Genomic DNA, 27,476 nt, shown 5'->3' with positions numbered 1-27,476 from the left:
AACATCATAACTACTCTAATACACTCAGTAGGGTTCTCTAGGGACTTCGTAGAAGGAACAAAACGTATAATGAATCAATTTTTCGTGCATTTGTATTTTGATAAAATGAGAAAAAAAGGATAAACCGGCCGCGCTGACTAATAAACTAGTTTGTAAATTGAATGTAAAGTTATTTATTGTTTTCCATGTTTCGCAACATTTGTGTAGAAGCACTCTGAACGCAGACGACATTAACAAACACTTCTAAGTGCCTCTTCCGTGCGACCAGGCGGACAACGGGCGCTTCAGCATCGCTCTGGAAGAAAACGAGTGGAGCGACGCCTTCCTGGTGGTGCCAGCCAGCGGGTACCAGTCGACGAAGGTCACCATCTCAGTGCTGAACCCTGCGAGCCTGGACTACGAGAACATCGACTGGAGAACCATTACGCTCACGGTAAGGGACAATTGTTAATCACTATATTGCTATGCAGGTTCGAGAAGAACCATGTAGGACCCTGTGGTACGTCACGCCGGCCTTCGTCACTCGACTATAACATGAAATATTCTAAGCGTATGGACGTCACTACAAGCACGAATACACACGACAACACGTGAAGTTCTAGTACAGATACCAGGCTGAAGTGGCAGCCCGTACACCAGTCCATAGCAAGTCCTGCAGACAAACCATATCCCTAGAGTTCCGAAAATAATTTGACACAGTGCTACTCTGCAGATTGTTAACAACGGTTCAAGCGTACGTAATAGGTTCTCAGATACTCCGCAAGCAAGTATACGGTCCATAGCAAAGTAGTTGACAAAAATATTGTCTCTATTGAGGTCTACATCTACATCTACATTTATACTCCGCAAGCCACTCAACGGTGGGTGGCGGAGGGCACTTTACGTGCCACTGTTATTACCTCCCTTTCCTATTCCAATCGCATATGGTTCGCATGAAGAACGACTGCCGGAAAGCCTCCGTGCGTGCTCGAATCTCTCTAATTTTACATTCGTGATCTCCTCGGGAGGTATAAGTAGGGGGAAGCAATATATTCGATACCTCATCCAGAAATGCACCCTCTCGAAACTTGGACAGCAAGCTACACCGCGATGCAGAGCGCCTCTTTTGCAGAATCTGCCACTTGAGTTTGCTAAACATCTCCGTAACGCTATCACGGTTACCAAATAACCCTGTGACGAAACGCGCCGCTCTTCTTTGGATTTCCTCTATCTCCTCTGTCAACCCGAGATGGTATGGATCCCACACTGATGAGCAATACTCAAGTATATCTCCAACGAGTGTTTTGTAAGCCACCTTCTTTGTTGATGGACTACATTTTCTAAGGACTCTCCCAATGAATCTCAACCTGGCACCCGCCTTACCAATAATTAATTTTATATGATCATTCCACTTCAAATCGTTCCGCACGCATACTCCTAGATATTTTACAGAAGTAGCTGCTACCAGTGTTTGTTCCGCTATCATATAACCATACAATAAAGGATCCTTCTTTCTATGTATTCGCAATACATTACATTTGTCTATGTCAAGGGTCAGTTGCCACTCCCTGCACCAAGTGCCTATCCGCTGCAGATCTTCCTGCATTTCCCTGCAATTTTCTGATGCTGCAACTTCTCTGTATACTACAGCATCATCCGCGAAAAGCCGCATGGAACTTCCGACACTATCTACTAGGTCGAAGTTGAGTGTGACACTGATGTCAGGTGTTCGTGTGTAACAGGTCTAGGTGAAACAAGTTAGTTGCTGGACTTTTCTACCGGCCATCCGATTCCGCTGTGACAGTTCTAGAATCATTTAAAAGAAGTCTACGGCCGGTAGCGCGTAAATACCAGATCATGCAGTACTAGATGGGGGCAACTTTAACCAACCGAATATAAACTGGGACGTCTGTGGACTCATTGTGCCGGGATATATACAGACAGTCTTGCGAAGTACTTTTGAACACGTTTTCTGAAAACTATCTGAGCAGCTAATGCGGCAGCCCAAACGCAATGGAAATATTAGTTTAGTGGTGTAGTGATAGTGTTTTTGTTTTGTATGTTATTGTTCCGGTTGCTATGGGTTTATTTATCGACTGTAATTTTTTATTTATAGTTCACTGCTGCTATTTGAGTTTTTGCTATTTGAGTTTAAATATTATTATTTTGTCATTTGGAGAGAGTGAGTGGAAATGTGATCGCTAGAAAACCAAGTGAAGAAGTTGAAACATTTCCGAAATATTTTTCTTTTTGAGTTCCTAGAGCGGTGGTAGCAGCGGAGGCAGCGAGAAACGTTTGCGCCATGTATGGGGATAGTGCTATTGGACAGAGCACGGTAAAAAGATGGCTCTTTCGTTTTAAGGAGAATCTTATGACATTACTGACTCTTCGCGTTCAGGAAGACCTTCGGGGTTTGATGATCGTTTAAACGCATTAATTCACAATGATAATCGTCAGTGTATTCGTCAGCTGACAAATGTGATTAACTGTCATCGTCCCACCGTCGTGCGAGATTTGCATGCAGTGGGGAAGGATAAAAAATTAGGAGTATGCGTACCGCTAAAATCACATAAATCAGCTGGAGGCATATGTGCATCTCTCCTTGTTCGTCATCAGTTGGTTTGTGAACAAAATCGACCATTTCTATCCTGTATCGTTAATGGTGACGAGAAATGGAGTCTCTATGCTAACATATGGAAAAGAAAGGAATGACCGCACCCAAACAAAGCGACAATGTACCGTACAAAGACCCGCGTGCATCCACAAAAGGTAGTGTTATGCGTCTTGTGGAACAGGGACGTTGTGGTGTACTAAGAATTGCTTCCCCGAGGTGTAACTATAACTGCTGACATTTATTGTCAACAACTGAGGCGTCTTGCAGAACAATCCAAGAACAACGACCAGACTGCGTGAAATTATACTGCTCCACGATAAGGCCCACGCGCATTATGCTAGAGTGACAAAAAACGCTGTACAGGAGTTGAGTTAGAAGTCATTCCACGCCCACCTTATTCACTTGATCTTGTAGCCTCAGATTTTCATTTTTTCCGCTCTTTATTGAACAACTTCCAACGAACTTCCTTTCCGCATGAAAATGCGCTCCGAACGTGACTCGACGAATTCTTCGCTTCAAAACCACGCTGTTTCTACACTTGCACAATCAATAGTTGCCCCCGCGTTGGCAAGCTGTTGTAAATAGTGAAGAAGAAAGTATTATTGATGTCCAAAGACTCTGTTATGTGTACCTGATGCGTTAGTTCAATATATGGAAAAACGCTGTGGACTTATGCACCAACACAGTATCTTAGACCGGATCTTTCCGACAGTGTCAGTATAGAGACGGGGATTTGTGATCACGATGTCATTACAGTAACTATGGTTACGTAAGTCAATAAATCAGTCAAGAAGGCTAGGAGAGTGTTTTGGCACTAAACAAAGAAAAGTTTGAGGTCATCCACGTGGGTACTAAAAGAAATCCGATAAATTTTGGGTATCCGATAAATCGCAAAAATCCATGGGCTGTCAATTCTAATAAATACCTAGGAATTACAATTACGAGCGACTTAAATTGGAAAGACCACATAGAAAATATTGTGGGGAAGGTGAAACAAAGACTGCGCTTTGTTCGCAGAACACTTAGAAGATGTGACAAACACACTGAAGAGACAGCCTACATTACACTTGTCCGTCCTCTGCTGGAATATTGCTGCGCGATGTGGGATTCTTACCAGGTAGGATTCACGGAGAAAATCGAAAAAGTGCAAAGAATGGCAGCCCGTCTCGTGTTATCGCGCAATAGGGGTGAGAGTGTTACTGATATGATACGCGAGTTGGGGTGGCAGTCACTGAAACTAAGGCGGTTTTCTTTGCGGCGAGATCTATTTACGAAATTTCAGTCACCAACTTTCTCTTCCGAATGCGAAAATATTTTGTTGACATCCACCTACGTAGGGAGAAATGATCATCATAATAAAATAAGAGAAATCAGAGCTCGAACGGAAAGATTTAGGTGTTCCTTTTTCTCACGCGCCATTCGAGAATGGAATAGTAGAGAAGCAGTATGAAAATGGTTCGATGAACCCTCTGCCAGGCACTTAAGTGTGAATTCTAGAATGACCATGTAGATGTAGACGTAGATGTAGATGCTTGCGTCTCACTTAGACAGTGAACTGACGTCTCTTAGTTCCACTAAGATGGACATAGAGGAATTACGGGATAAGTTTAAACAGATTGCGGTCTTGAGAACTATATGCCTAGTAAGTGGATTGAGCAAGAAAAAGACCCAACATGGTTTAACAATGAAATGCGGAAAACGATAAGGAAGCAATGACTGTTGCACTATTAATTCAAAAGAGAAGGTGCAAACGATCACAGGCAAAAGTTAATAGACATTCGTGCGTCTGTGAAAAGCTTGATGGGCAAAGCATACAGTAACTTCTACCGTCATAACTCAACAAAAGATCTCGCCAAGAACGCGAGAAAATTCTGGTACAGTGCAAAATCGATAAGCGGGTCTAAAGTTTCCATCCAGTCACTCGACCGGTCTGGTATGGCAGTTGAAGATAGCAAATCGAAAGCCGAAGTTTTAAATTTCGTGGTTAAGAAATCGTTCACGCAGGAGCATCGTGCAATCATACCCTCCTTTGACGGTCGAAAAGACGCCGTCCGTACGACATAGTAGTAAGCGACCCAGGTTCATAGAAACAACTGAAAGAGTTGAAAAAATAAGTCGCCATGTCCGGATGGAATCCCAGAGTAGTCTACGCCCTTGGTCCCTTACTTAGCTTGCAATTATCGCGAATCTCTCGCCCAACCCAAAGTTAAAGTGACTGGAGAAAAGCCAGGTGACTCCTGCATATACGAAGGGTAAAAGAAGGGACACCCAAAATTATATCAGTTTCCTGTAGAATTCTTGACATATTCTCAGCTTGAATATAAAAAAATTGTCATGAGATCGGGAAGCTTAAGCCCACGAATCAACACGGATTCAGATATCATCGCTAGTGTAAAATTCCGCTTCCCCTTTTTTCAAATGATATGCTGTGAACTATGGATGAAGAGGAACAGGCATATTCTATATTTATAGATTTCCGGAAAGTATATGACACGATACCCTACAGCAGAGAAGATAATAATGGTAAGAGCATATGGCATTGGTTCCCAGATATGTGACTGGTTCGAAGACTTCTTAAGTAATAGAACCCTTTATGTTGCTCTCGACAGCGAATGTTCATCAGAGATAAGGCCATCGTTAGGAATGAAACAGGAGTGTGTGATAGGACCGTTATTACGTAACTGATGTGGCGGACAGGGCACGCAACAATCTGCGGTTGTTTCCTAATGCCGCGATGTGCGGTAGTTGTCAAAGCTGAGTAACTGTAGGAGGCTACAAGGTAACTTGTAGAAGGTAATTTGCAGATGGTGTGATAAATAGCAGCAATCTCTAAATGTAGAAAAACGTAAGTTGGTGCGGATGAGTAGGAAAAACACACCCGTAACCTTCGGATACAGCATTAGTACAGTCCTACTTGAAAGAGTCACGTCGTTTAAATATCTGGGCGCAACGCTACAAAGTGATATGGAATGGAACGAGCATATGGGATTGTGGTAGGGAAGACGAATGGTCGACTTCGGTTTTATGGGATAATTTTTGGAAAAGTGTGGTTCATCTGTAAAGAAGACCTCATTTAGGACGCTAGTGCGGCCTATTCTTCAGTACTACTGGCATGTTTGGAATCCTTTCCAGATCGGACTGAGAAAAGAGATAGAAGCAATTAAAAGGAGGGCTGCAAGTTTGTTAGCGGTTGGTTCGAACAACACGAAAGTGTTACCGAGAAATGGAATGGGTATCCGTGGAGGGAAGGCAACGCTTTTCAGGGAACACTATTTTCTGGGAACACTTCATTGGCATTTGAAGCTGACTGTAGAACTACTCTTCTGCTGCCAACATACGTTTCACGTAAGAACTGCGAAGATAAGATTACAGAGATTACGGCTCGTATGGAGGATGTATATAAACACATCAAAGAAAGTTTTGCATCACCCCGGTTCCCAGAACTCCTGAAGATAGACGTTGACTGTGGATATTGTGTCACAGACATAGTCCCTTTGACTGATCAAAGACAACTGTCGATGACATGTCTCGCTCAGGCCACCCAAGGCTACTCCTGCAGAGGTAACAGATCGGTTGAGCGACCTTTAGCAGCTTGAGCACCACTGAGCCCGGATCCTCTCTGAGATTTCGAAGTGCAGCCCTTTCTTCAGATGTTTTCTATTGCGTTGAGAAGGAGCTTTCAAGAGAGCACGGCAAGTTTTCCTTCTTATTTCTTCGGCAGCGTCCATAGGAAGGCGTCGTAGAGCTTCTTTAACACCACTCACGAATCTTATCAGAGGTAGTGCTCTACGTGTAGGTGCAAAATTGAGTCCTTAACCCAAAACAGACGGCGTCGCATCGTCTAAAGTTCTTCTCCGTGAAGTTAACAACGGAACGTCGTGCAGTTATTCCCTGTGATGACGGCTGATGTGGCACAAAACGATCAAATTTTGACATCTGTAGAGAACTTGAATCCTTATATGACCAGTCAAACTTTGCTGAAGTCACTCCATCAACCCTATCTCATGATACAGAAGATAGAAGTGCTGCAATCATCAGATGTACGTGGAACAGTTTTTCTGAAATGGCATCTAACCTTCGTCTCGTATAACAATTCTCTCCTTAACAATAGCATGAGTGGCCTTCTCCGTTATCCTCTGTGCAGTGGCATCTTAATAAAATGTGACACTCTGGCAAATTTTGGTCTTATGCCATGGCCCCGACATCTCATTAAAAAATTTAAAGAACTTAAGAATTTTGCTCTCTTACCTCGTAGCTTGTCAAAACTTCTTATATGTGGGGCCATCTCCTCCCCGTAAAGGCGTTTGATGTAAAATTTAATATTTTCTCGGCGAGTTAAGTGTTCGAAAAGATTTCGGGATGACAGCCGGTCGTCGTGATCATCGCTCCACAATATTTCAACTCGACATCTGCCAGTCTTCTTCAGGTGAACCATCGAAGACAGTGTCGGAAGCAAATAGTTTACCTAAATAGGCTGCACTTGTAAGGACAGTGTTTCAGAGACAATGGATACTCGACCCAGCAAATTAACAGGCCATTCTCAGCTACAACCAAGAACCGGGAAGTGGATAAAGAGGAGAACGCGCCACCAAAATCCTTAGTTTTTCTTCCATTCGTTGCAAATATTTCCTTCAAAATAGCAAGAATCCTTAGCAATTTTCATGTGAAAGGGATTTTCCGCCCACCACCTAAGATATCGGAACTGCTGCGATCAGTGAAGGGTAATTTGTTATTGCGGAAGGCGGGAATTTACAAAATACCTTGCCAGTGTGGAACGGCCTATATAAGACAAACAATATGCACAGTGGAAGAACGTTTCTCTGGACATAAACGTTGCACTCGCCTACTGCAACCCAGTAGGTCTGCAGTGCAGAACATTGTATCTCCAACGGACATTCAATAGAGTATGTTAAAACATTAATTTTGGCCACAGCAACAATTTTTTGGGACTCCATTACAAAAAATCCATTGATATATGCACCACGGAAATTCTTATGAACCGAAACACGGCTAACAGCTGCATAATGCGTGGATTCTCGTTATCTCCGAGATTTGCTCCAGACGAAGACGCCAGAATACTCCGATAACTGCGGCGAACGGCAACGCCGAAGACAGTTGATCCTTGCAGTTCCACCAGCGAGAGCGCTGCTGCTAGGCGGTGTGGCCCTTCTGTCACCCTGACCCTGATGCATACATGGCTATCGCGCCCCACATCTCTTCCTTCTTCACGACGACCACCCTTTCCCTGACAACCTCAGTAAGGCTAACAATTCTGCTTCCCATCTCTCTGGGGTCTTCTCCATTCCCGACGATCCCCACTTTGATTACTCCCTCTTCCCCAGAGTCTTTGTACACACCGATACCTCCATCTGCCACTTGCCCCCAGTTTCCAGTACTTGGATCAGTTACCCCCGTCAGATTTAAACATTCCCATTACTGCACATGGCATCAAACTCCGCTCCAAGTGCAACATCTGCCCCGATCACGACTGTGTCACTTACTGCCACCTCAAGAAGTCCCCTGCCTCCCTCCTGGCCGTCCTTGCTGCCTTGTATAACATCATCCTCTACACTGGCTTTTGCCCAAACCTGTGGAAGACTTCCCACGTCCTGCTATTCCCCAAACCCAACAAACCCCCTCTGACACCTCTTGCTATCGCCCTATCTGCTTCACCTCCATGTTCAGTAATGTCTTTGACTCCATCCTCTCCTGACATTCATCAGCACCTCAACCAGCACAAACTCCTTCCTCTTACCCAGTGTGGCTTCTGTCCCTCCTTCTCTGCTGATGACCAGCTCCTTAATCTTACCTATCTTCTTCCTCCAACTTAACTCCCATCGTTCCACTATATTTGTTTCTCTCAGCCTCCAGAATGCCTATGACCAAGTCTGACATCATGGGCTCGTTTTTAAAGTATAGACCTACGTCCTACCTGTCAATTTCTTCCATCTCATTCCTTCCTTCCTCTCCCTTCGTACCTCCTATGTCACTAACCACAATACCAACTCCCACACTTTTTATCCTACCGTAATCATGCCCCAAGGCTCTGTCCTTTCCCCTTTCCTCTACCTCATGCATACTGCAGATATGCCCAAACCTCCCCCACTTGTTTACCTCCTCAAATAGGCTGATGACACTGCCTTTCTGGCTCTCTATCCTCCCCTTCAACAGTCCCAACATACCCTCCAAACCCACATCGACTAGTTCACTGCCTGGACCAACCAGTGGCTAATTTGCATTGACCTTTCCAAGACCCAGTCAATCACCATAGGTTGTACCACCCTCTCCTTCCGGCTCCACTATTTTTATCTTACCATTTATGGTTGTCCTATCCACCTCACTGCTATCCTGATATACTTTGGTCTCACCCTCGACCATCACCTCCCTGGGTTCCCCATCTGCTTACAATCCGTCACTAAGCCCACAATGACTTCACCTCCTGAAACTCCTGTCTGGCCGGCCATTGGGACTGCATCCTTCCACCAACCTTCACATCTATAAATCATTGATCCATCCCATCCTTTGCTATCTCAGTATCACCTGGATTTCCACCTCACCCAGATTGCATAAATTTCTCCAAATCTCGAACACCATGCACTCCACCTCACTTTCTGTATCTGCCTACCATACCCCACACAGATCCTACATGACCTCATCCCGTTCCCACATTTTCTCCTTTTCCTCAAACACATCCACATGCTGTACATCATCCGCAGACTCAATCCCCCCTCCCCCCCACAAACTCTCCTATCCTCTCTACCCCTCTACCCCCCTGTTACCATGCCTTTACTGTTATGTCCCACTCTCTCTCTCGATGTCAGCATCATCCACCTCCTTTACCAACGTACCTTCCAGCACCTATCATTCTCCAATAATGAGCTTTGCCCTGATATCTACATCTCCTACCAACTCTAACCCCACCTTCACACTCTTCCTCGGAGCTCCCTTTCCTGTCCTTTTCCCTTCCCCTGGGCGTTTTTTTACTCCCTCCTACGCCCACTCCCTATTCTGCACAGCCCTTCTGCATCTCTGCACTCTATCCTGGCTGGTTTTCCCTCTCCCTCTCCCATCCCATCCATCACCTTTCCCTTGCTGCGCAACCCGCCCCCTTTCTTTTCATCCCACCATCTCCAGCCCCCCCTCCCTCATTGCTACCTCCTCTCCACTGTCTACCTTACTCTCAGCCCCCCCCCCCCTATCCTCCCTTGGAAAATACCTCTTGGCAGATTTTACTCTTTGTCTTGTATGCTCCGTCTCTTGCAGTGGTTTGAATAGTGCCAGTGCCGTCGATCTGGTGTGGGCAACTTTTATGTTTTGCTTGTGACTAGGTGTACTTTATTTGCTACCCACATAGCAAACTCAACTGTGTTTTTGTCTTCATGTGGCCTTTTTTAAACTGTGTCTTCTAATAAAAGTCTCTGCATAAGTGTATATTGTAACCCCTATTATCTCTCCCTTACTATATGTGTTCCTCTTTCTATCGCCTTTTATATATGTATCTTTCCATCTTTTTTTCCTGCCTGTAATATCTCTCTGGGTGAAGAGCGGCGGATTATGCAAGTATGGAGTCGGGGAATGAAATTACAATAAAGAAGAGAAAAAGGACATGCCTTTGTAAGTCTTCGATGGCTCACCTGAAGATGACTGGCAGGTGTCAAATTGAAATATCATGGAGTGAAATTTACGACAACCAGCTACAATCCCGAAATACCTTCGAACACTTAATTCACTGAGAAAGTTATAAAAACTTTAAATTTCAAGAGTAACTACACTTAGCAACTGCACAAACAGTTTAACGCTCGATGGTAAATGCCTACCATGGCGAACTGCTTTCAAGTAACTAAAGTTTACATACAAATTCCGTTAATGAACAAGATGTCTCGCCCCTAAAGCAAAGCTTACAGCAACAATGACTGCTCTTAATGTGCGTTTACATCTGTGCGCCTTGCGGCAAATCACCGGCACTGGTCCCAGACGCAAATAGAGGCGGCCAGGATAAACACAGGTCCGAATAGAATCACTTGTGGACACATTTTACACAAAAGGCACGCACCTATACGTGTGCTTCTCTTTGAGTGTGGTGTGGAGCAAGCAAAGCCGCTTTGCTACTAGACGCAGCTGGCCGCGGTGGCCGTGCGGTTCTAGGCGCTTCAGTCCAGAACCGCAGGACTGTTACGGCCGCAGGTTCGAATCCTGCTTCGGGCATGGATGTGTGTGATGTCCTTAGGTTAGTTAGGTTTAAGTAGTTCTAAGTTCTAGGGGACTGATGACCTAAGATGTTAAGTCCCATTGTGCTCAGAGCCATTTGAACCATTTTTTTTTTGACTAGACGCAAGGCGCACACGTGTAAACGCACCTATAAGTGAACAAAATTTCACTGCTCAAAAACCTTTAATAACACTTAAGACCGATACAGAATAACAGAATCAAAAGCCTGCTGTCATGCCTCTCCTCGATCAGGCAGGATATCAGGCTCATAAATACAGTGAATCTTATGGCGCAATGGCCAATGAAAACACAAGGTAAAAAGCGCGAAGTTCGTGAGACCTTCACGGGAAATTGCCTAGAACATTCAGGGTGCCGCAAACGGCCGAACCGAACTTAAACTAAAAGCTGTCTCTAGACGTTGTTGCTTAGATTTACTTATGCGATATTTAGAAGAAATCAGCTGGAGTAAAACATAAGGGAGGTACAGGCCCCTTGGCCAGTATCATATCCAACTGAAATACAGAGTGTATCAAAAATAATCATCCAATTTGGCACGTCTGTATTTCTGAAATTAATAAACGTATACAATGAATTTTATTTTTTGATGTACGGGAAACTCAAAAATCTTTTTTTTTCATACCTTTTCATAGATGTTCAGTATGCCCTCCTTGATTGAGATGCACAGCATACATCAGTGCGGTATTCAAATTGTTCCCACACTGCAGCGAGCATGTCTTGAGTTACAGCTTCCACAGCTGCTGTTATGCGATGTCCCAGATCTTTCATTGTTGTTGGTAACAAAAGCACATAAACAAGAGTCTTTATAAAGGCCCACAAGAAATAATCACATACAGAGAGGTCCGGCGACCTTGGAGGCCGGTAATGTAAGGCTGAATCATTTGGTCCAGTGCGACCGATCCATCGCATAGTAATCCTTTAATTTAAAAATTACCGCACATCCAGATGCCCGTGAGGCGGTGCAGCACACGCCAGACGGACGTCGGAGGCATGATGAGCTGTCCAGTTGCACGGCGAACAGATTTCTGCGGACTCCTTGTGAAACTATGTCGGATGCTTTCCACGTCTGTGTCAGACACTCTGGGACGGCCCGGCGAGTTGCTTTCATACAAACAACCTGTTTCTCGGAACTGTTCATGCGATCGTCTAATGCTATGTGCTGATCCACACCGTACCTAGTACGAAAGTCATGCCGAACAGTTACTTTTGAACCGCAATGCGCAAAACGTAGGACGAAAAACGTTTTCTGTTGTCCCGACACCATTTTTACTAGAACTGAAGCGGGCTCACACTGCTGCTACCTAGCGGGAACAAGGTGAAACTTGAGAGTTTGCTCTTTCCAATAGTACGTCGTTCACGCACATATTCGGGATTGGAGCCAGTGGTCGTAAACGTCACTCGGCAACGTTTCAACTGGACACCTGCCAGTCATCTTCGGGTGACATAATCGTTGGAATATTTCACATCATTAATATCAGCAACTGAGTCCGCCTTGATGCAAATTACCTTTTTATTCGTTTATTTCTTTATTATCCCAAACTACTTTCGGCGACAAATATCACCATCATCATGACATAATGTTTGCTAAGTAAAAAGACGGCAACAGAAAAAAAGAGCACAGAAAATATGTTGCAAACAGCGCCAATAATTGCTTAAAACATGCTGTAAAATACAATAAATAAGGTAGTATGAAAGTATCAATAGTAAACTATATTTCAAAAGACTAATTGCAAAAATGTAATTATGTTTTACTGTGTTTGTACAATCATGCCATTTTCTGCAAGTTTTAGATTAAAAAACCCCACTGATGATGGTGATATTTGTCGCCGAAACTAGTTTGAGATAATAAATAAACGAATAATAAGGTGTTTTGCCTCAAGGCGGACTCAATTTCTGATATTATTGTTTTTCTATGCAAACACGGACCAAATGGAAGAGTTCCTAGATAATATTATTTCACATGATGTTCTCTTTCATCCTGTTCGACTAATCAGCGGTAAGTTGTGTAGTGTGATTCATATTAAATTGGTAAACAAATAAAGAAAAGAAGACTGTGAATTCTTCCCTTTACATACGAATATAGTATTTCAGAGATTACTGCAAGTAGCCTAGATCTGTAGTACCACATCTGCGAAACGTACTGCGCAGAGAAAGTCGCTCTAAACGTGTGTAAAGATGAAACTAGCTTTATGTGTCCCATTTAGTACCCAACGCCACTGAACAGCCACATACCTTTCCTTATCCTGTCCACCATGCTTAAAATATTGACGCTACAACTAATAACCGCAATTCACAGGTTGTAGCAACGGAGGAGGCAGACAAAACCCACGTCACCACCAGGGATTTCATCATCGAGCTCAACGACACCAACGACGAATTTCCGGAATTTACGAGCGAGTCGTTTAAAGCGGAGGTGTCAGAGAGCGCGGACTTAGATTATCTCGTCACCACTATCAGCGCCACCGACAAGGATGAAGGTGACCAGATCAGGTGAGTAGCTGCCTGCTGTCTGCTTGTAAAGAATAATTCTGTCTATGTTAGGACATCAAAACGCCCAACATCAGTAACTTGACGCAAAATATAACTTGTTCCTCTGGGTATTCTAGCATTTTAATTAGGAATGAGTAACGAAGGGGGCCGGCCGGAGTGTCCGTGCGGTTCTAGGCGCTACAGTCTGTAACCGAGCGACCGCTGCGGTCGCAGGTTCGAATTGTGCCTCGGGCATGGATGTGTGTGATGTCCTTAGGTTAGTTACGTTTAATTCGTTCTAAGTTCTAGGCGACAGATGACCTCAAAAGTTAAGTCGCACAGTGCGCAGAGCCATTTGAACCATTTAGTAACGAAGTGGCGTCTCTAGCTCATCGAGAATTTCCCTATCAGCACATTATTGATGCAGTTAAAGAGCAGCACTTGAGGCAGCGCACTTGCCAACGATATAGTCGTATGACCACTTGTGGTAGATTGAGCAACTGCCAACAGAACCACATTTCGATGCTCCGAGCTTTTCCTATTCAGTGAAAAGTCATTCTGTTTACTGTGATGGACACTTTTAGCCTAACGTTGCCTCCTAATGACGCTGACGGGAATGGAAAGTGTTCCAAGTGTTCCACCATGGACATCTTGACCGTATGTCTTGTGCCGAACAAAAATACATTAGAAGGTACAGCGGTGGGATCTTTGGTTTGCTCCGGGAGGAGACCGGATGGATACTACACTACTGGCCATTAAAATTGCTACACCAAGAAGAAATGCAGATGATAAACGGGTATTCATTGGACAAATATATTATACTAGAACTGATATGTGATTACATTTTCACACAATTTGGGTGCATAGATCCTGAGAAATCAGTATCCAGAACAACCACCTCTGGCCGAAATAACGGACTTAATACGCCTGGGCATTGAGTCAAACAGAGCTAGGATGGCGTGTACAGGTACAGCTGCCCATGCAGCTTCAACACGATACCACAGTTCATCAACAGTAGTGACTGGCGTATTGTCACGAGCCAGTTGCTCGTTCTCAATTGGTGAGAGATCTGGAGAATGTGCTGGCCAGGGCAGCAGTCGAACATTTTCTGTATCCAGAAAGGCCCGTACAGGACCTGCAACATGCCGTCGTGCATTATCCTGCTGAAATGTAGGGTTTCACAGGGATCGAATGAGGAGTAGAGCCACGAGTCGTAACACATCTGAAATGTAACGTCCACTGTTCAAAGTGCCGTCAAATGCGAACAAGAGGTGACCGAGACGTGTAACCAATGGCACCCCATACCATCACGCCGGGTGATACGCCAGTGTGGTGATGACGAATACACGCTTCCAATGTGCGTGCACCGCGATGTTGCCAAACACGGATGCGACCATTATAATGCAGTAAACAGAACCTGCATTCATCCGAAAAAATGACGTTTCGTCCTCCCAGGTTCGTCGTTGAGTACACCAACGCAGGCGCTCCTGTCTGTGATGCAGCGTCAAGGGTAACCACAGCCATGGTCTCCGAGCTGATAGTCCATGCTGCTGCAAGCGTCGTCGAACTGTTCGTGCAGATGGTTGTTGTCTTACAAACGTCCCCACCTGTTGACACAGGGATCGATACGTGGCTGCACGATCCGTTACAGCCATGCGGATAAGATGCCTGTCATCTCGACTGCTAGTGATACAAGGCCGTTGGGATCCAGCACGGCGTTCCGTATTACCCTCCTGAACCCACCGATTCCATATTGTGCTAACAGTCATTGGATCTCGACCAACGAGAGCAGCAATGTCGCTATACGATACACCGCAATCGCGATAGGCCACAATCCGATCTTTATCAAAGTCGTAAACTTGATGGTACGCATTTCTGCTCCTTAGACGAGGCATCACAACAATGTTTCAGCAGGCAACGCTGGTCAAACTGCTGTTTGTGTATGAGAAATCGGTTGGAAACTTTCCTCATGTCAGCACGTTGTATGTGTCGCCACCGGCGCCAGTCTTGTGTGAATGCTCTGAAAAGCTAATCATTTGCATATCACACCATCTTCTTCCTGTCGGTTAAATTTCGCGTCTGTAGCACGTCATCTTCGTGATGTAGCAATTTTAATGGCCAGTAATGTATAACACGCAAGATATTACACTGAGGTGACAAAAGTCAAGGATAGCTGTATTCATTTGTACAGAAGGCGGTAGTACAGCGTACACGAGGTATAAAAGGACAGTGTATTGTACTCCCGTGGTTCTTGTGAAAAGGTTTCTGACGTTACTATGGTTGGTCGACAGGAATTAACAGACTCTGAATGCGGAATAGGTGTTGGAGCGAGACGTATGGGGCGTTCCACTTCGGAAATCGTTAGGGTATTCAATATTCCGTGTCCACTGCGTCAAGAGCGTGACGAGAGTACTAAATTTCAGGCACTACCTCTCACCACGGACAACGCAGTGGCCGACGGCTTTCACTAATCGACCGAGAGCAGCGACGTCTGCGTAGAGTTGTCAGTGCTGAAAGACAAGCGACACTGCTTGAATTAACAGCAGAAATCAGTGTGAGACATACGACGAAAGCATCCGTTAAGACATTTCGGTGAAATCTGTGGTTAATGGGATATGGCAGCAGACGACCGACGCAAGTGCCTTTGCTAACAGCACGATATCGCCTGCAGCGTCTCTCCTGGGTTCTTGGCCATATTCGTTGCACCCTAAACGTTGGAAAATCGTGGCCTGGCCAGATGAGTCCCGATTTCCGTCGGTAAGAGCTGATGGCGAGGTTCGAGTGCGGCGGTGACTCCACCTACTATGGATTCAAGTAGTCAAAAAGGCACTGTGCAAGCAAGTGTTGGCTCCGTAATGGTGGGGCAATGTTTACATGGAACGGACTGGGTCCTCTGGCCCAAATGAACAGACCATTGGCTGGAAATCGTTACGTTCGGCCACTTGGAGACCAATTGCAGCCGTTTATGAACTTCATGTTTACAAACAACGACAGAATTTTTATAGATGACAATTCGTCATTCCACGGGGTCACAGCTACTGTTCACGATTGGTTTGAAAAACATTCTGGACAATTCAGGCGAATGACTTGACCTACCAGGTCGCACGACATGAACACCATCGAACATTTACAGGACATAATCGAGAGGTCAGTTCGTGCACAAAATCCGGCACTAACAACACTTTTACAATTATGGACGGCTATAAGACAGCATGGCTCAAGAGTTCTACAGAGGATTTCGAAAGACTTGTTGAGTCTATGCCACGTCGAGATGGTGCACTACAGCGGGCGAAACAGGTTTGACACGATATTAGAATCTATCTCATGACTTTTTTCACCTCATTGTAGTTCACTTTATTACAACATAGATGTTGTGGAATACTTAAATTTGTTCACCCCATTTCCACAGGAATGTCTTAAGTATGTTTCACAAATCTTTAACATAATGCAGCGCGTCAGCAACCGTGAAATGTACAGAAAATAAACAATTTTTTTCAACCTTCAGTTGCAAGGTAATTTTTACTCGTTTACCTAGGTTTCGATTCCAGTAATGGAATCTTCTTCAGAACCTATAATTAAACCACATACGGACATATATTACTCACTGAAATGCATCATCAGTCTAATGATTGAATAATAAAGAAATCGTGATACTTACAAAAAATTAAATTATTTTGAGAGCCAAACACTGGCCATGTCACAGATTAAAAATTAAAACAATAAATACGCTTAATCATAAGATTATGTCTGTCAAAATTAAAACCATTAAGGCGAACGTGGTTGTATACATGGAAGAACCCTGGAGATACTAAAAGGTATCAGATAGATTATATAATGGTAAGACAGAGATTTAGGAACCAGGTTTTAAATTGTAAGACATTTCCAGGGGCAGATGTGGACTCTGACCACAATCTATTGGTTATGACCTGTAGATTAAAACTGAAGAAACTGCAAAAAGGAGGGAATTTAAGGAGATGGGACCTGGATAAACTGAAAGAACCAGAGGTTGTACACAGTTTCAGGAAGAGCATAAGGGAACAATTGACAGGAATGGGGGAAAGAAATACAGTAGAAGAAGAATGGGTAGCTTTGAGGGATGAAGTAGTGAAGGCAGCAGAGGATAAAGTAGGTAAAAAGACGAGGGCTAGTAGAAATCCTTGGGTAACAGAAGAAATATTGAGTTTAATTGATGAAAGGAGAAAATATAAAAATGCAGTAAATGAAGCAGGCAAAAAGGAATACAAACGTCTCAAAAATGAGATTGACAGGAAGTGCAAAATGGCTAAGCAGGGATGGCTAGAGGACAAATGTAAGGATGTAGAGGCTTATCTCACTAGGGGTAAGATAGATACTGCCTACAGGAAAATTAAAGAGACCTTTGGAGATAAGAGAACCACTTCTATTAACATCAAGAGCTCAGATGGAAACCCAGTTCTAAGCAAAGAAGGGAAAGCAGAAAGGTGGAAGGAGTATATAGAGGGTCTATAAAAGGGCGATGTACTTGAGGACAATATTATGGAAATGGAAGAGGATGTAGATGAAGATCAAATGGGAGATACTATACTGCGTGAAGAGTTTGACAGAGCACTGAAAGACCTGAGTCGAAACAAGGCCCCCGGAGTAGACAACATTCCATTGGAACTACTGACGGCCTTGGGAGAGCCAGTCCTGACAAAACTCTACCATCTGGTGAGCAAGATGTATGAAACAGGCGAAATACCCTCAGACTTCAAGAAGAATATAATAATTCCAATCCCAAAGAAAGCAGGTGTTGACAGATGTGAGAATTACCGAACAATCAGTTTAATAAGCCACAGCTGCAAAATACTAACACGAATTCTTTACAGACGAATGGAAAAACTGGTAGAAGCCGACCTCGGGGAAGATCAGTTTGGATTCCGTAGAAATACTGGAACACGTGAGGCAATACTGACCTTACGACTTATCTTAGAAGAAAGATTAAGGAAAGGCAAACCTAGGTTTCTAGCATTTGTAGACTTAGAGAAAGCTTTTGACAGTGTTGACTGGAATAATCTCTTTCAAATTCTAAAGGTGGCAAGGGTAAAATACAGGGAGCGAAAGGCTATTTACAATTTGTACAGAAACCAGATGGCAGTTATAAGAGTCGAGGGGCATGAAAGGGAAGCAGTGGTTGGGAAAGGAGTGAGACAGGGTTGTAGCCTCTCCCCGATGTTATTCAATCTGTATATTGAGCAAGCAGTGAAGGAAACAAAAGAAAAGTTCGGAGTAGGTATTAAAATCCATGGAGAAGAAATAAAAACTTTGAGGTTCGCCGATGACATTGTAATTCTGTCAGAGACAGCAAAGGACTTGGAAGAGCAGTTGAACGGAATGGATGGTGTCTTGAAGGGAGGATATAAGATGAACATCAACAAAAGCAAAACGAGGATAATGGAATGTAGTCGAAGTAAGTCGGGTGATGTTGAGGGTATTAGATTAGGAAATGAGACACTTAAAGTAGTAAAGGAGTTTTGCTATTTGGGGAGCAAAATAACCGATGATGGTCGAAGTAGAGAGGATATAAAATGTAGACTGGGAATGGCAAGGAAAGCGTTTCTGAAGAAGAGAAATTTGTTAACGTCGAGTATAGATTTAAGTGTCAGGAAGTCTTTTCTGAAAGTATTTGTATGGAGTGTAGCCATGTATGGAAGTGAAACATGGACGATAAATAGTTTGGACAAGAAGAGAATAGAAGCTTTCGAAATGTGGTGCTACAGAAGAATGCTGAAGATTAGATGGGTAGATCACATAACTAATGAGGAGGTACTGAATCGGATTGGGGAGAAGAGGAGTTTGTGGCACAACTTGACCAGAAGAAGGGATCGGTTGGTAGGACATGTTCTGAGGCATCAAGGGATCACCAATTTAGTATTGGAGGGCAGCGTGGAGGGTAAAAATCGTAGGGGGAGACCAAGAGATGCATACACTAAGCAGATTCAGAAGGATGTAGGTTGCAGTAGGTACTGGGAGATGAAGAAGCTTGCACAGGATAGAGTAGCATGGAGAGCTGCATCAAACCAGTCTCAGGACTGAAGACCACAACAACAACAACAACAACAAGGCGAACGTAGACGGAGCTACGCTGGCCAGAAATAAAGACCACACGTGAGCGGCACGGAAACTAGGCGTCGCGAGCAGTTCCGCGGCGAGGCATGGTTTCGACACTAATTTTTTAGTTACTGTAGCGGGGCTTCGCCCTCTTACTATAATATTTAAATGTAAAAAAATTTTTCTACCTTGGCTTTGTAGTTTGTTTTCAGGTAAATTGTTTAATGTTGCTATACCAATAGATAGGTTTATCCATTTGTAGGACGGCTTTCAGTCACATTTTGTTTATATGTATATTGGCTCTATGTAATTTTGAGACAGTTTGTCTCTCGCGCCTGCGCTTGCGCTCGCGCATGCGCTTGGCCGCGGCCGCGCCTCGCCGCGGAACTGCTCGCGACGCCTAGTTTCCGTGCCGCTCACAGTTGGTCCTTATTTCTGGCCAGCGTAGCTCCGTCTACGTTCGCCTTATTGGTTTTAATTTTGACAGACATAATCTTATGATTATGCGTCTTTATTGTTTTAATTTTTAATCTATGACATGGCCAGTGTTTGGCTCTCAAAATAATTTAATTTTTTTTAGTATCACGATTTCTTTATTATTCAATCATTAGACTGATGATGCATTTCAGTGAGTAATATATGTCCGCATGTGGTTTAATTATAGGTTCTGAAGAAGATTCCATTACTGGAATCGAAACCTAGGTAAACGAGTAAAAATTACCTTGCAACTGAAGGCTGGGAGTGTCGCCCAATCGATGATTCAGTCTTGTTGCCAGTCTTAGTGCAATTTGAAAAATACCTTTCCTTTCCAGTCGACTTAGCTCTGTTTGATGTACTGGGTCGTGGTGTTTATCTCTTGATGTAGTTTCCGGTTTTGGTGATGTGACGTCTCGTCAGTTGAAGATTGTTGTGATTTTTCAATGTGAGTATTTGTGTGTTCATGTTGGTTTTAGTATCCTTATGGTGTGTGGTCACTTTCTGTTGTTTGAAGTTTTCTATTTGCGTTTGTTTCTCGTTGCTAACTGTTTCTTGCATGTGAGTTCTCTTTTCGTGCGTATTGCCACCGTAGACGAAACGTACATTCTGTGTGTATGGTTTACAATTTCATGTGTTACATTCATATTTTTCTGAAGTTGTTGTTTCGCCATACATTAGCCTATTCTCTAGCGATGGAAGAATTAATTTGCTTTTATGTTGTTTCGGTGTGTCCGGATGTGCTGGCTTATGCCTGTGTCATTATTCTGTTCTGCATGGGCTTGGGCGTGCCTCGGACGTCTGTTGTCAATGTTATGTATTTCTGTTAAGTGTGGTGTGTTAGGACTGCGTCATGGTCGTGTTCTTGCTGGGCGTGACCGTATCTTGGATGTCTGTCGCCAGTTTTATGTACTTCTGTTGTTAGTAGTATGTTGTTTTTAAGGTATTCTTTACTCACGGCTTCCTTTTCCAGTTGTTCTACTCTAAGAAAGGTCGCCGTTTGGATTGTTGGCAACCGAAAAAGTTCGTGTTTAATGTGCCTCGCCACATTGTAGTCCGTGGCGCCGTAGAAACACGCTTCGTCGATGTAAAGTGTTAGGGTAAAATACTTTTCTCGCACAATGTTGCAACTATTGAGGGGGTTCATGTCCTTCGGAGTGTCTTTGGTTAGCAGCAGCCCAAGTTGTTGCCTCCAGGCTACTGCACATCGCCACACTCTTGTTTTGGTTGCTGGTGATTTGTGTTTGGTTCTGCGAGGTGAGATGCTGGTGTTCATATCTGTGTTTTGCTGAGGGGACGTCTGTACGTTTCTTTAGTTGATACTTGTATTCATATCCCTACTTAGATGCTCAAAGAGTGTTGTCTCGCTGCTTTTGTTTCGGTGTGTGCTGGTTAACATTGTTGCTGACATCATACTCCATTTTTTTATTTGTCTTTTGTAGAGTTCTTTATAAGTTGTGCATTCTAATCTGCCAGCTTTGTTACATGTTCTTTTCCTGTTATTGCAAGCAATACGACCAACAGTTATTTCTTCATGACATTCATGATTTCTTTACAGCGTAAATACATTGTCGAAAAAAAATTGGTACTGCCTATTTTTTGAGTCATCAGTCTTCTGATTGATCTGATGCGACCCGCCACGAACTGTCCACCTGTGTCAACCTCTTCATCACAGAGTAGCACTTTCAACCTACATCCTCAATTATTTGTTGAATGTATGCCAATCTCTGTCTTCCTCTACAGTTTATGCCCTCTACAGCTCCCTTTAGTGCGATAGAAGTCATTCCCCGATGACTTAACACATGTCCTATCGTCCTGTCTTTTCTCCTTGTCAGTATTTTCCCTATATTCCTTTCCTCTCCAATTCTGTGCAGAACCTGCTCATTCGTTACTTTATCAGTGCAACCAAATTTCAACGTTCTTCTGTTGCACCACATCACAAATGCTTCGATTCTCTTCCGTTCCGGTTTCCCCACAGTCCATGTTTCACTACCATACAATGCTGTTCTCCGAATATACATTCTCAGAAATTTCTTCCTCAAATTAAGGCCTATGTTTGATACTAGTAGACTTCTCTTGCCCAGGAATGCGCTTTTCGCCAGTACTATTCTGTTTTTGATGTCCTCCTTTCTCCGTCCGTTATTGGTTATCTTGCTGCCTAGGTAGGAGAATTCCTTAACTTCATCTACTTCGTGACCATCAATCCTGAAGTTAAGTTTCTCGCTTCTCACCACCTCCGGAGAAGATCGACACCTCATGCGAATGGGATTGCAGGTCAGATCTGTGTCCTTCTCAGCTTTGATTGTGTAACACATTGTACACTGTCAGGGGTGACAGTCCGCCGCCGTTTATTCTGACTTCTCCGCCTACCTTTGACGAATGGTGTATGTTGTACGGAACAACATGGGATAGAAAAGGTATCAGATAGAATTTTCGGACGAAACCGCGTTCTGTTTGTTTGAAAACGATGGCCACATTTTGGTTCGCCGCGGACAGGGGGAGCGGCATCACAGTGACTACATTTGCACAAGACATACAGCGCCATATCGAGGCTTTATGGTCTGAGGTGCTACCGGGTACAACCACAAACCACATCTGTTTCGTGTCCATACCACTGCGACCATTGTGACCTACATGAACGACATCCTGCGACCCGTAGGCATACACTCGCTGCCCCGCACCCCAGACGCCATGTTTCAGCAAGACCACGATTATTTGCTGCTGCTTCTAGGTGTCACAGGATGTCTGCCTGTTGCCATGGCCCGCCAGGCCACGAGACTTGTCGTCATTCTAAATTGGCAGGGGTTTTGTTGAACCGATGGGTGCTGTACTGTAACCCAATGCCAACCACCACAGATGAACTTTGGAATCAGATGAATGCAGCATGGATGACTATTTCCCAAGACGCCATTCGCACCTTATACGCGTCGGTGCCATCAAGCATGCAACAAGTTATCAAGGACCCTGTGCCGGCTAGGCAACAGAACACATGCTGAATCGAGGTGACTGGAATGTTAATCGTTTCTGCTGAACATGTACGTGATCTGTGAATATGAATTTCCTATCTCTATTAGTTCCAGGTGATCCGCTTTTTCTGAACGTGAGTGTATCTTTGGGTACCAAGCTACAGGTGTCACTTACATGTGCACGGAATTTCTATCTGTGGTCACGACGATTTGGTTTCGTTACAGTTACAGGATGGTTCCATCGACCCAGCTGCAGGTGGACGAACTCAGTGGAGAGGTGACCGTGAAGCGAACACTGGACTACGAGACCACTCCGGAGCTGATACTGCAGCTGACGGCCACTGATCTGGCTGACCACCGTGCATACGCTGAGCTGGTCGTCACCATCATCGACGTCAACGACGAAGCTCCTGACATAGAAGCGGTGAGTGCAAGTTCCCTTCACAAACACGCCATGCATCACTCCTCGCTGGCGGGATCGGATCGAGAGTTTGGTTGCGTGCGTGAGTGGGCAACGGGAGGGGGGGAGCGCACGGGATTAGCCGAGCGGTCTGAGGCACTGCAGTCATGGACTGTGCGGCTGGTCCCGGTGGAGGTTCGAGTCCTCCCTCGGGCATGGGTGTGTGTGTTTGTCCTTAGCATAATTTAGGTTAAGTAGTGTGTAAGCTTAGGGACTGATGACCTTAGCAGTTAAGTCCCATAAGATTTTACACACATTTGAACAATTTGTGGGAGGGGGGGTCACAATTTGTTACTGCCCCACTCCCCACAACAAATACGACTGCCAGCGTTCAATAAATAATATCCCAAATTATGTTTTACAGTCATTGATATACAGGGTAATTCGTCTGCGCCTACTCATGAGTTTTATGCAGCTTGCAATGCCTTCAGAAACACGCACGACATTTTTTTATTCTCTAGCTACGTGCAAGCTATTTGACAGACAGAATAATGGACTACCTTTTTGCAGAAAATTTCATCTAGTAAGTTTGTACTGGGATACGATTTCGCTAGAGGACACACTTTTCGAGACATTCAAGAAAAACGCGTTTGAAAGTCGCTTTTGTGTGTTTTTCTTGAATAATTCGAAAACTACTGCCTCTAGCGGAACCGTAGCCCAGTACAAAATTTAACTACATTAAATTTCTTACGACTAATACACTGATGAGACAAAACATTATGACTACCTATTTCATAGTTCACTTGTTCGTCTTAGGAACGAAATACACCACTGATTCTGCATATCAGTTGCCCGACAGTTTGTTGGTGTTTTTACGATATGTGGCATTAGATCTCAACACACAGGTCATGTAATTCGCGTAAATAACGCGCCGCTGGTCCTCGTTCGCGGTGATAGCGCGATAGAGATCCAGAAGGGTTCTATAGGATTTACATCACGCGAATTTGGTCGTCGAGACAGCAACGTGAGTTCGCTGCAATGCTCCTCAAACCAGTGTAGTCGGTTCTGGGTCCGAGACACGGACAATTACACTACTGAAAGATGTCATCGTCGTCGGGGAAGACGTCAAGCGAGGAGGGATGTAGGTGGTTGACAGTTGTCAGTACGTCTTCGATTATTACCACAGGTCCCATGCAAGTGCAGGAGAATGTCTCCCATAGGATAATACTCCTCCCAACAGCCTGCGTCAGAGGCTCGCTGTACATTTAGAGCCGCCGTTCACCTCGATGGCGGCGTTTGTGGAGATGACCATCGACCTATTGTAGCAAAAATGTGATTCACCTGAAGAGCCGACACGCGTCCATTGATCGACGGTCGAATCACGATGGTTCCGCACCCACTGCAATCGTAATTGACGATATCGTTGGCTCAACATGTGGTCTGCTGCGTAACTCCATTTACAACTATGTACGATGAACGGTGTGCTCCGAAACACTTGTACGTGCGCCAGCATTGTGCTCTTTCACCAGAGAAACCACCGCCATCCATCCTACTTTACAGAGCAGACAAACCTCCGAAACCTACGTTCTGTGAAGACTCGCGGACGTTCAACTATTTAGCGCCTAGTGGTAGTTTCACTGTCCTTCTGCGAAAGTAGCACGTAAACATCCCATCAGCTTCACCGTTTTCGAGACACTCGTTCATAGTGAAATGGTAGGAGCGGTAGGGGAGTGGTAAGGTACGGAGCCACTTCATAAACATATCTTGTAAACAGATTTATTGTTAGTCACTTCAAAACTTTTAAACACTTGAACACAGATGGTCGGTTCAGAAAACTTTAAACAAACTGATTACCAGTATTAAAGAACATTCGTAACCTTACAATTCCATTCACTGACAGTAAAATAATATCGATCATAAACAATATGTACAAAGAATTCCGAGAATCTTCAAGTATGATTTTTCTCCTTAAAATAAATAATTGCAACCCACGATTTAACAAGCGGCTGGACCGAGAAATCACTCAGGACAATCAACTAAACAACAGACACAGTCATTGCGAATCCATTGGCAACGAAGGCATAAACAGTAGTACTTTGAGGTGGGGAGGGGGGGGGGGGGGGGGAGGGAGGGTTACGCGCCGCAATATTGGTATTAGTTTCACAAATGGTAGGTGCTTCACTGCACTTGCTGGCCTTTGTCTTTAAAATAGCCCGCCTCTTTTCGCTTCTGCTTAGAATAACTTATGATACCTTAACATAAACTTATTAGCACCAGTCACAGACAAGGAGTCACAGCGCTTAATTGAGATGTTTAATAACGGCAACAAACATACATACTTCCCCCCCCCCCCCACACACACACACACATAGATACACAGAAAAATTGGAATGAAATGCAAGTATTAGAATTATCCCTTGGCTTTAAACGTCACAAACCCAGTTAATTTTAACCTTTTAATGTAGCCGTCTGTGAATTAAGCCATTAGATGATTGCTCCCTCTCATACAAACTTAACAAACCAACAATTTGAGTGACTTCCAGAAACTTCAGGTGAGAAGTATCATTTGACCGGTGCAAGCAAGCGCACTTGGCTTCATGAAACAATTCCCGATCAGCAGCCGTGCAAACAGTTTCGAACGCACTCAAGAAATTAACAAAAACGGCTCTGAGCACTATGGGACTCAACTTCTGAGGTCATTAGTCACCTAGAACTTAGAACTAGATAAACCTAACTAACCTAAGGACATCCATGCCCGAGGCAGGATTCGAACCTGCGACCGTAGCGGTCTCGCGGTTCCAGACTGCAGGCGTAGAACCGCACGGCCACTTCGGCCGGCAAGAAATTATCAGCTATTTCACAAACACCTCCTCGGTTTACATGAAGCCCACTTAACCGTACTAATATTGTAAATAATTCAGTGATCATATACCCAGCTAACCTTTATGTACACTACTGGCCATTAAAATTGCTACACCACGAAGATGACGTGCTACAGACGCGAAATTTAACCGACAGGAAGAGAATTCTGTGATATACAAATGATTTGCTTTTCAGAGCGTTCACCCAAGGTTGGCGCCGGTGGCGACACCTACGACGTGCTGACACGAGGAAAGTTTCCAACCGATTTCTCATACACAAACAGCAGTTGAACGGCGTTGCCTGGAGAAACGTTGTTGTGATGCCTCGTGTAAGGAGGACTTTGATAAAGGACGGATTTTAGCCTATCGCGATTGCGGTTTATCGTATCGCGACATTGCTGCTCGCATTGGTCGAGATTCAATGACTGTTAGCAGAATATGGAATCGGTGGGTTCAGCAGGGTAATACGGAACGCCGTGCTGGATTCCAACGGCCTCGTATCACTAGCAGTCGAGATGACAGGCATGTTATCCGCATGGCTGTTCAAAAATGGTTCAAATGGCTCTAAGCACTATGGGACTTAACATCTGAGGTCATCAGTCCCCTAGACCTTAGAACTACTTAAACCTAACTAACCTAATGACATCACACACATCCATGCCCGAGGCAGAATTCGAACCTGCGACCGTAGCGGTCGCGCGGTTCTTGACTGAAGCGCCTAGAACCGCTCGGCCACTCCGGCCGGCCGGCATGGCTGTAACAGATCGTGGAGCCACGTCTCGATCCCTGAGTCAACAGATGGGGACGTTTGCAAGACAACAACCATCTGCACGAACAGTTCGACGACGATTGCAGCAGCATGGACTATCAGCTCGGAGACCGTGGCTGCGGTTACCCTTGACGCTGCATCACAGACAGGAGCGCCTGCTATGGTGTACTCAACGACGAACCTGGGTGCACGAATGGCAAAAAGTCATTTTTTCGGATGAATGAAGGTTCTGTTTACAGCATCATGATGGTTGCATCCGTGTTTGGCGACATCGCGGTGAACGCACATTGGAAGCGTGTATTCGTCATCGCCAGACTGGCGTATCACCCGGCATGATGGTATGGGGTGCCAATGGTTACACGTCTCGGTCACCTCTTGTTTGCATTGACGGCACTTTGAACAGTGGACGTTACATTTCAGATGTGTTACGACCCGTGGCTCTACCCTTCATTCAATCCCTGTGAAACCCTACATTTCAGCAGAATAATGAACGACCACATGTTGCAGGTCCTGTACGGGCCTTTCTCGATATAGAAAATGTTCGACTGCTGCCCTCGCCAGCACATTCTCCAGATCTCTCACCTATTGGAAACGTCTGGTCGATGGTGCCCGAGCAACTGGCTTGTCACAATACGCCAGTTACGCCAGT

General features: G+C 44.5%; 1 protein-coding gene across 1 annotated transcript in view; it reads left to right on the top strand.

The window, feature by feature from the left end:
• Positions 1–27,476, top strand: part of LOC126195147 (cadherin-23-like) — a 460,891-nt gene that overhangs the window by 150,503 nt on the left and 282,912 nt on the right. Inside the window, exons 10-12 of the mRNA XM_049933652.1 lie at positions 269–433; positions 13,116–13,309; positions 23,023–23,221. Coding sequence (XP_049789609.1) covers positions 269–433; positions 13,116–13,309; positions 23,023–23,221 — 558 coding nt within the window. The remainder of the gene's footprint in view (positions 1–268; positions 434–13,115; positions 13,310–23,022; positions 23,222–27,476) is intronic.

Source organism: Schistocerca nitens, chromosome 7, assembly GCF_023898315.1.
Source record: "Schistocerca nitens isolate TAMUIC-IGC-003100 chromosome 7, iqSchNite1.1, whole genome shotgun sequence".
NCBI classification, from domain to species: Eukaryota; Metazoa; Arthropoda; class Insecta; order Orthoptera; family Acrididae; genus Schistocerca; species Schistocerca nitens.
This window is presented reverse-complemented; position numbering and strand designations above follow the sequence as displayed.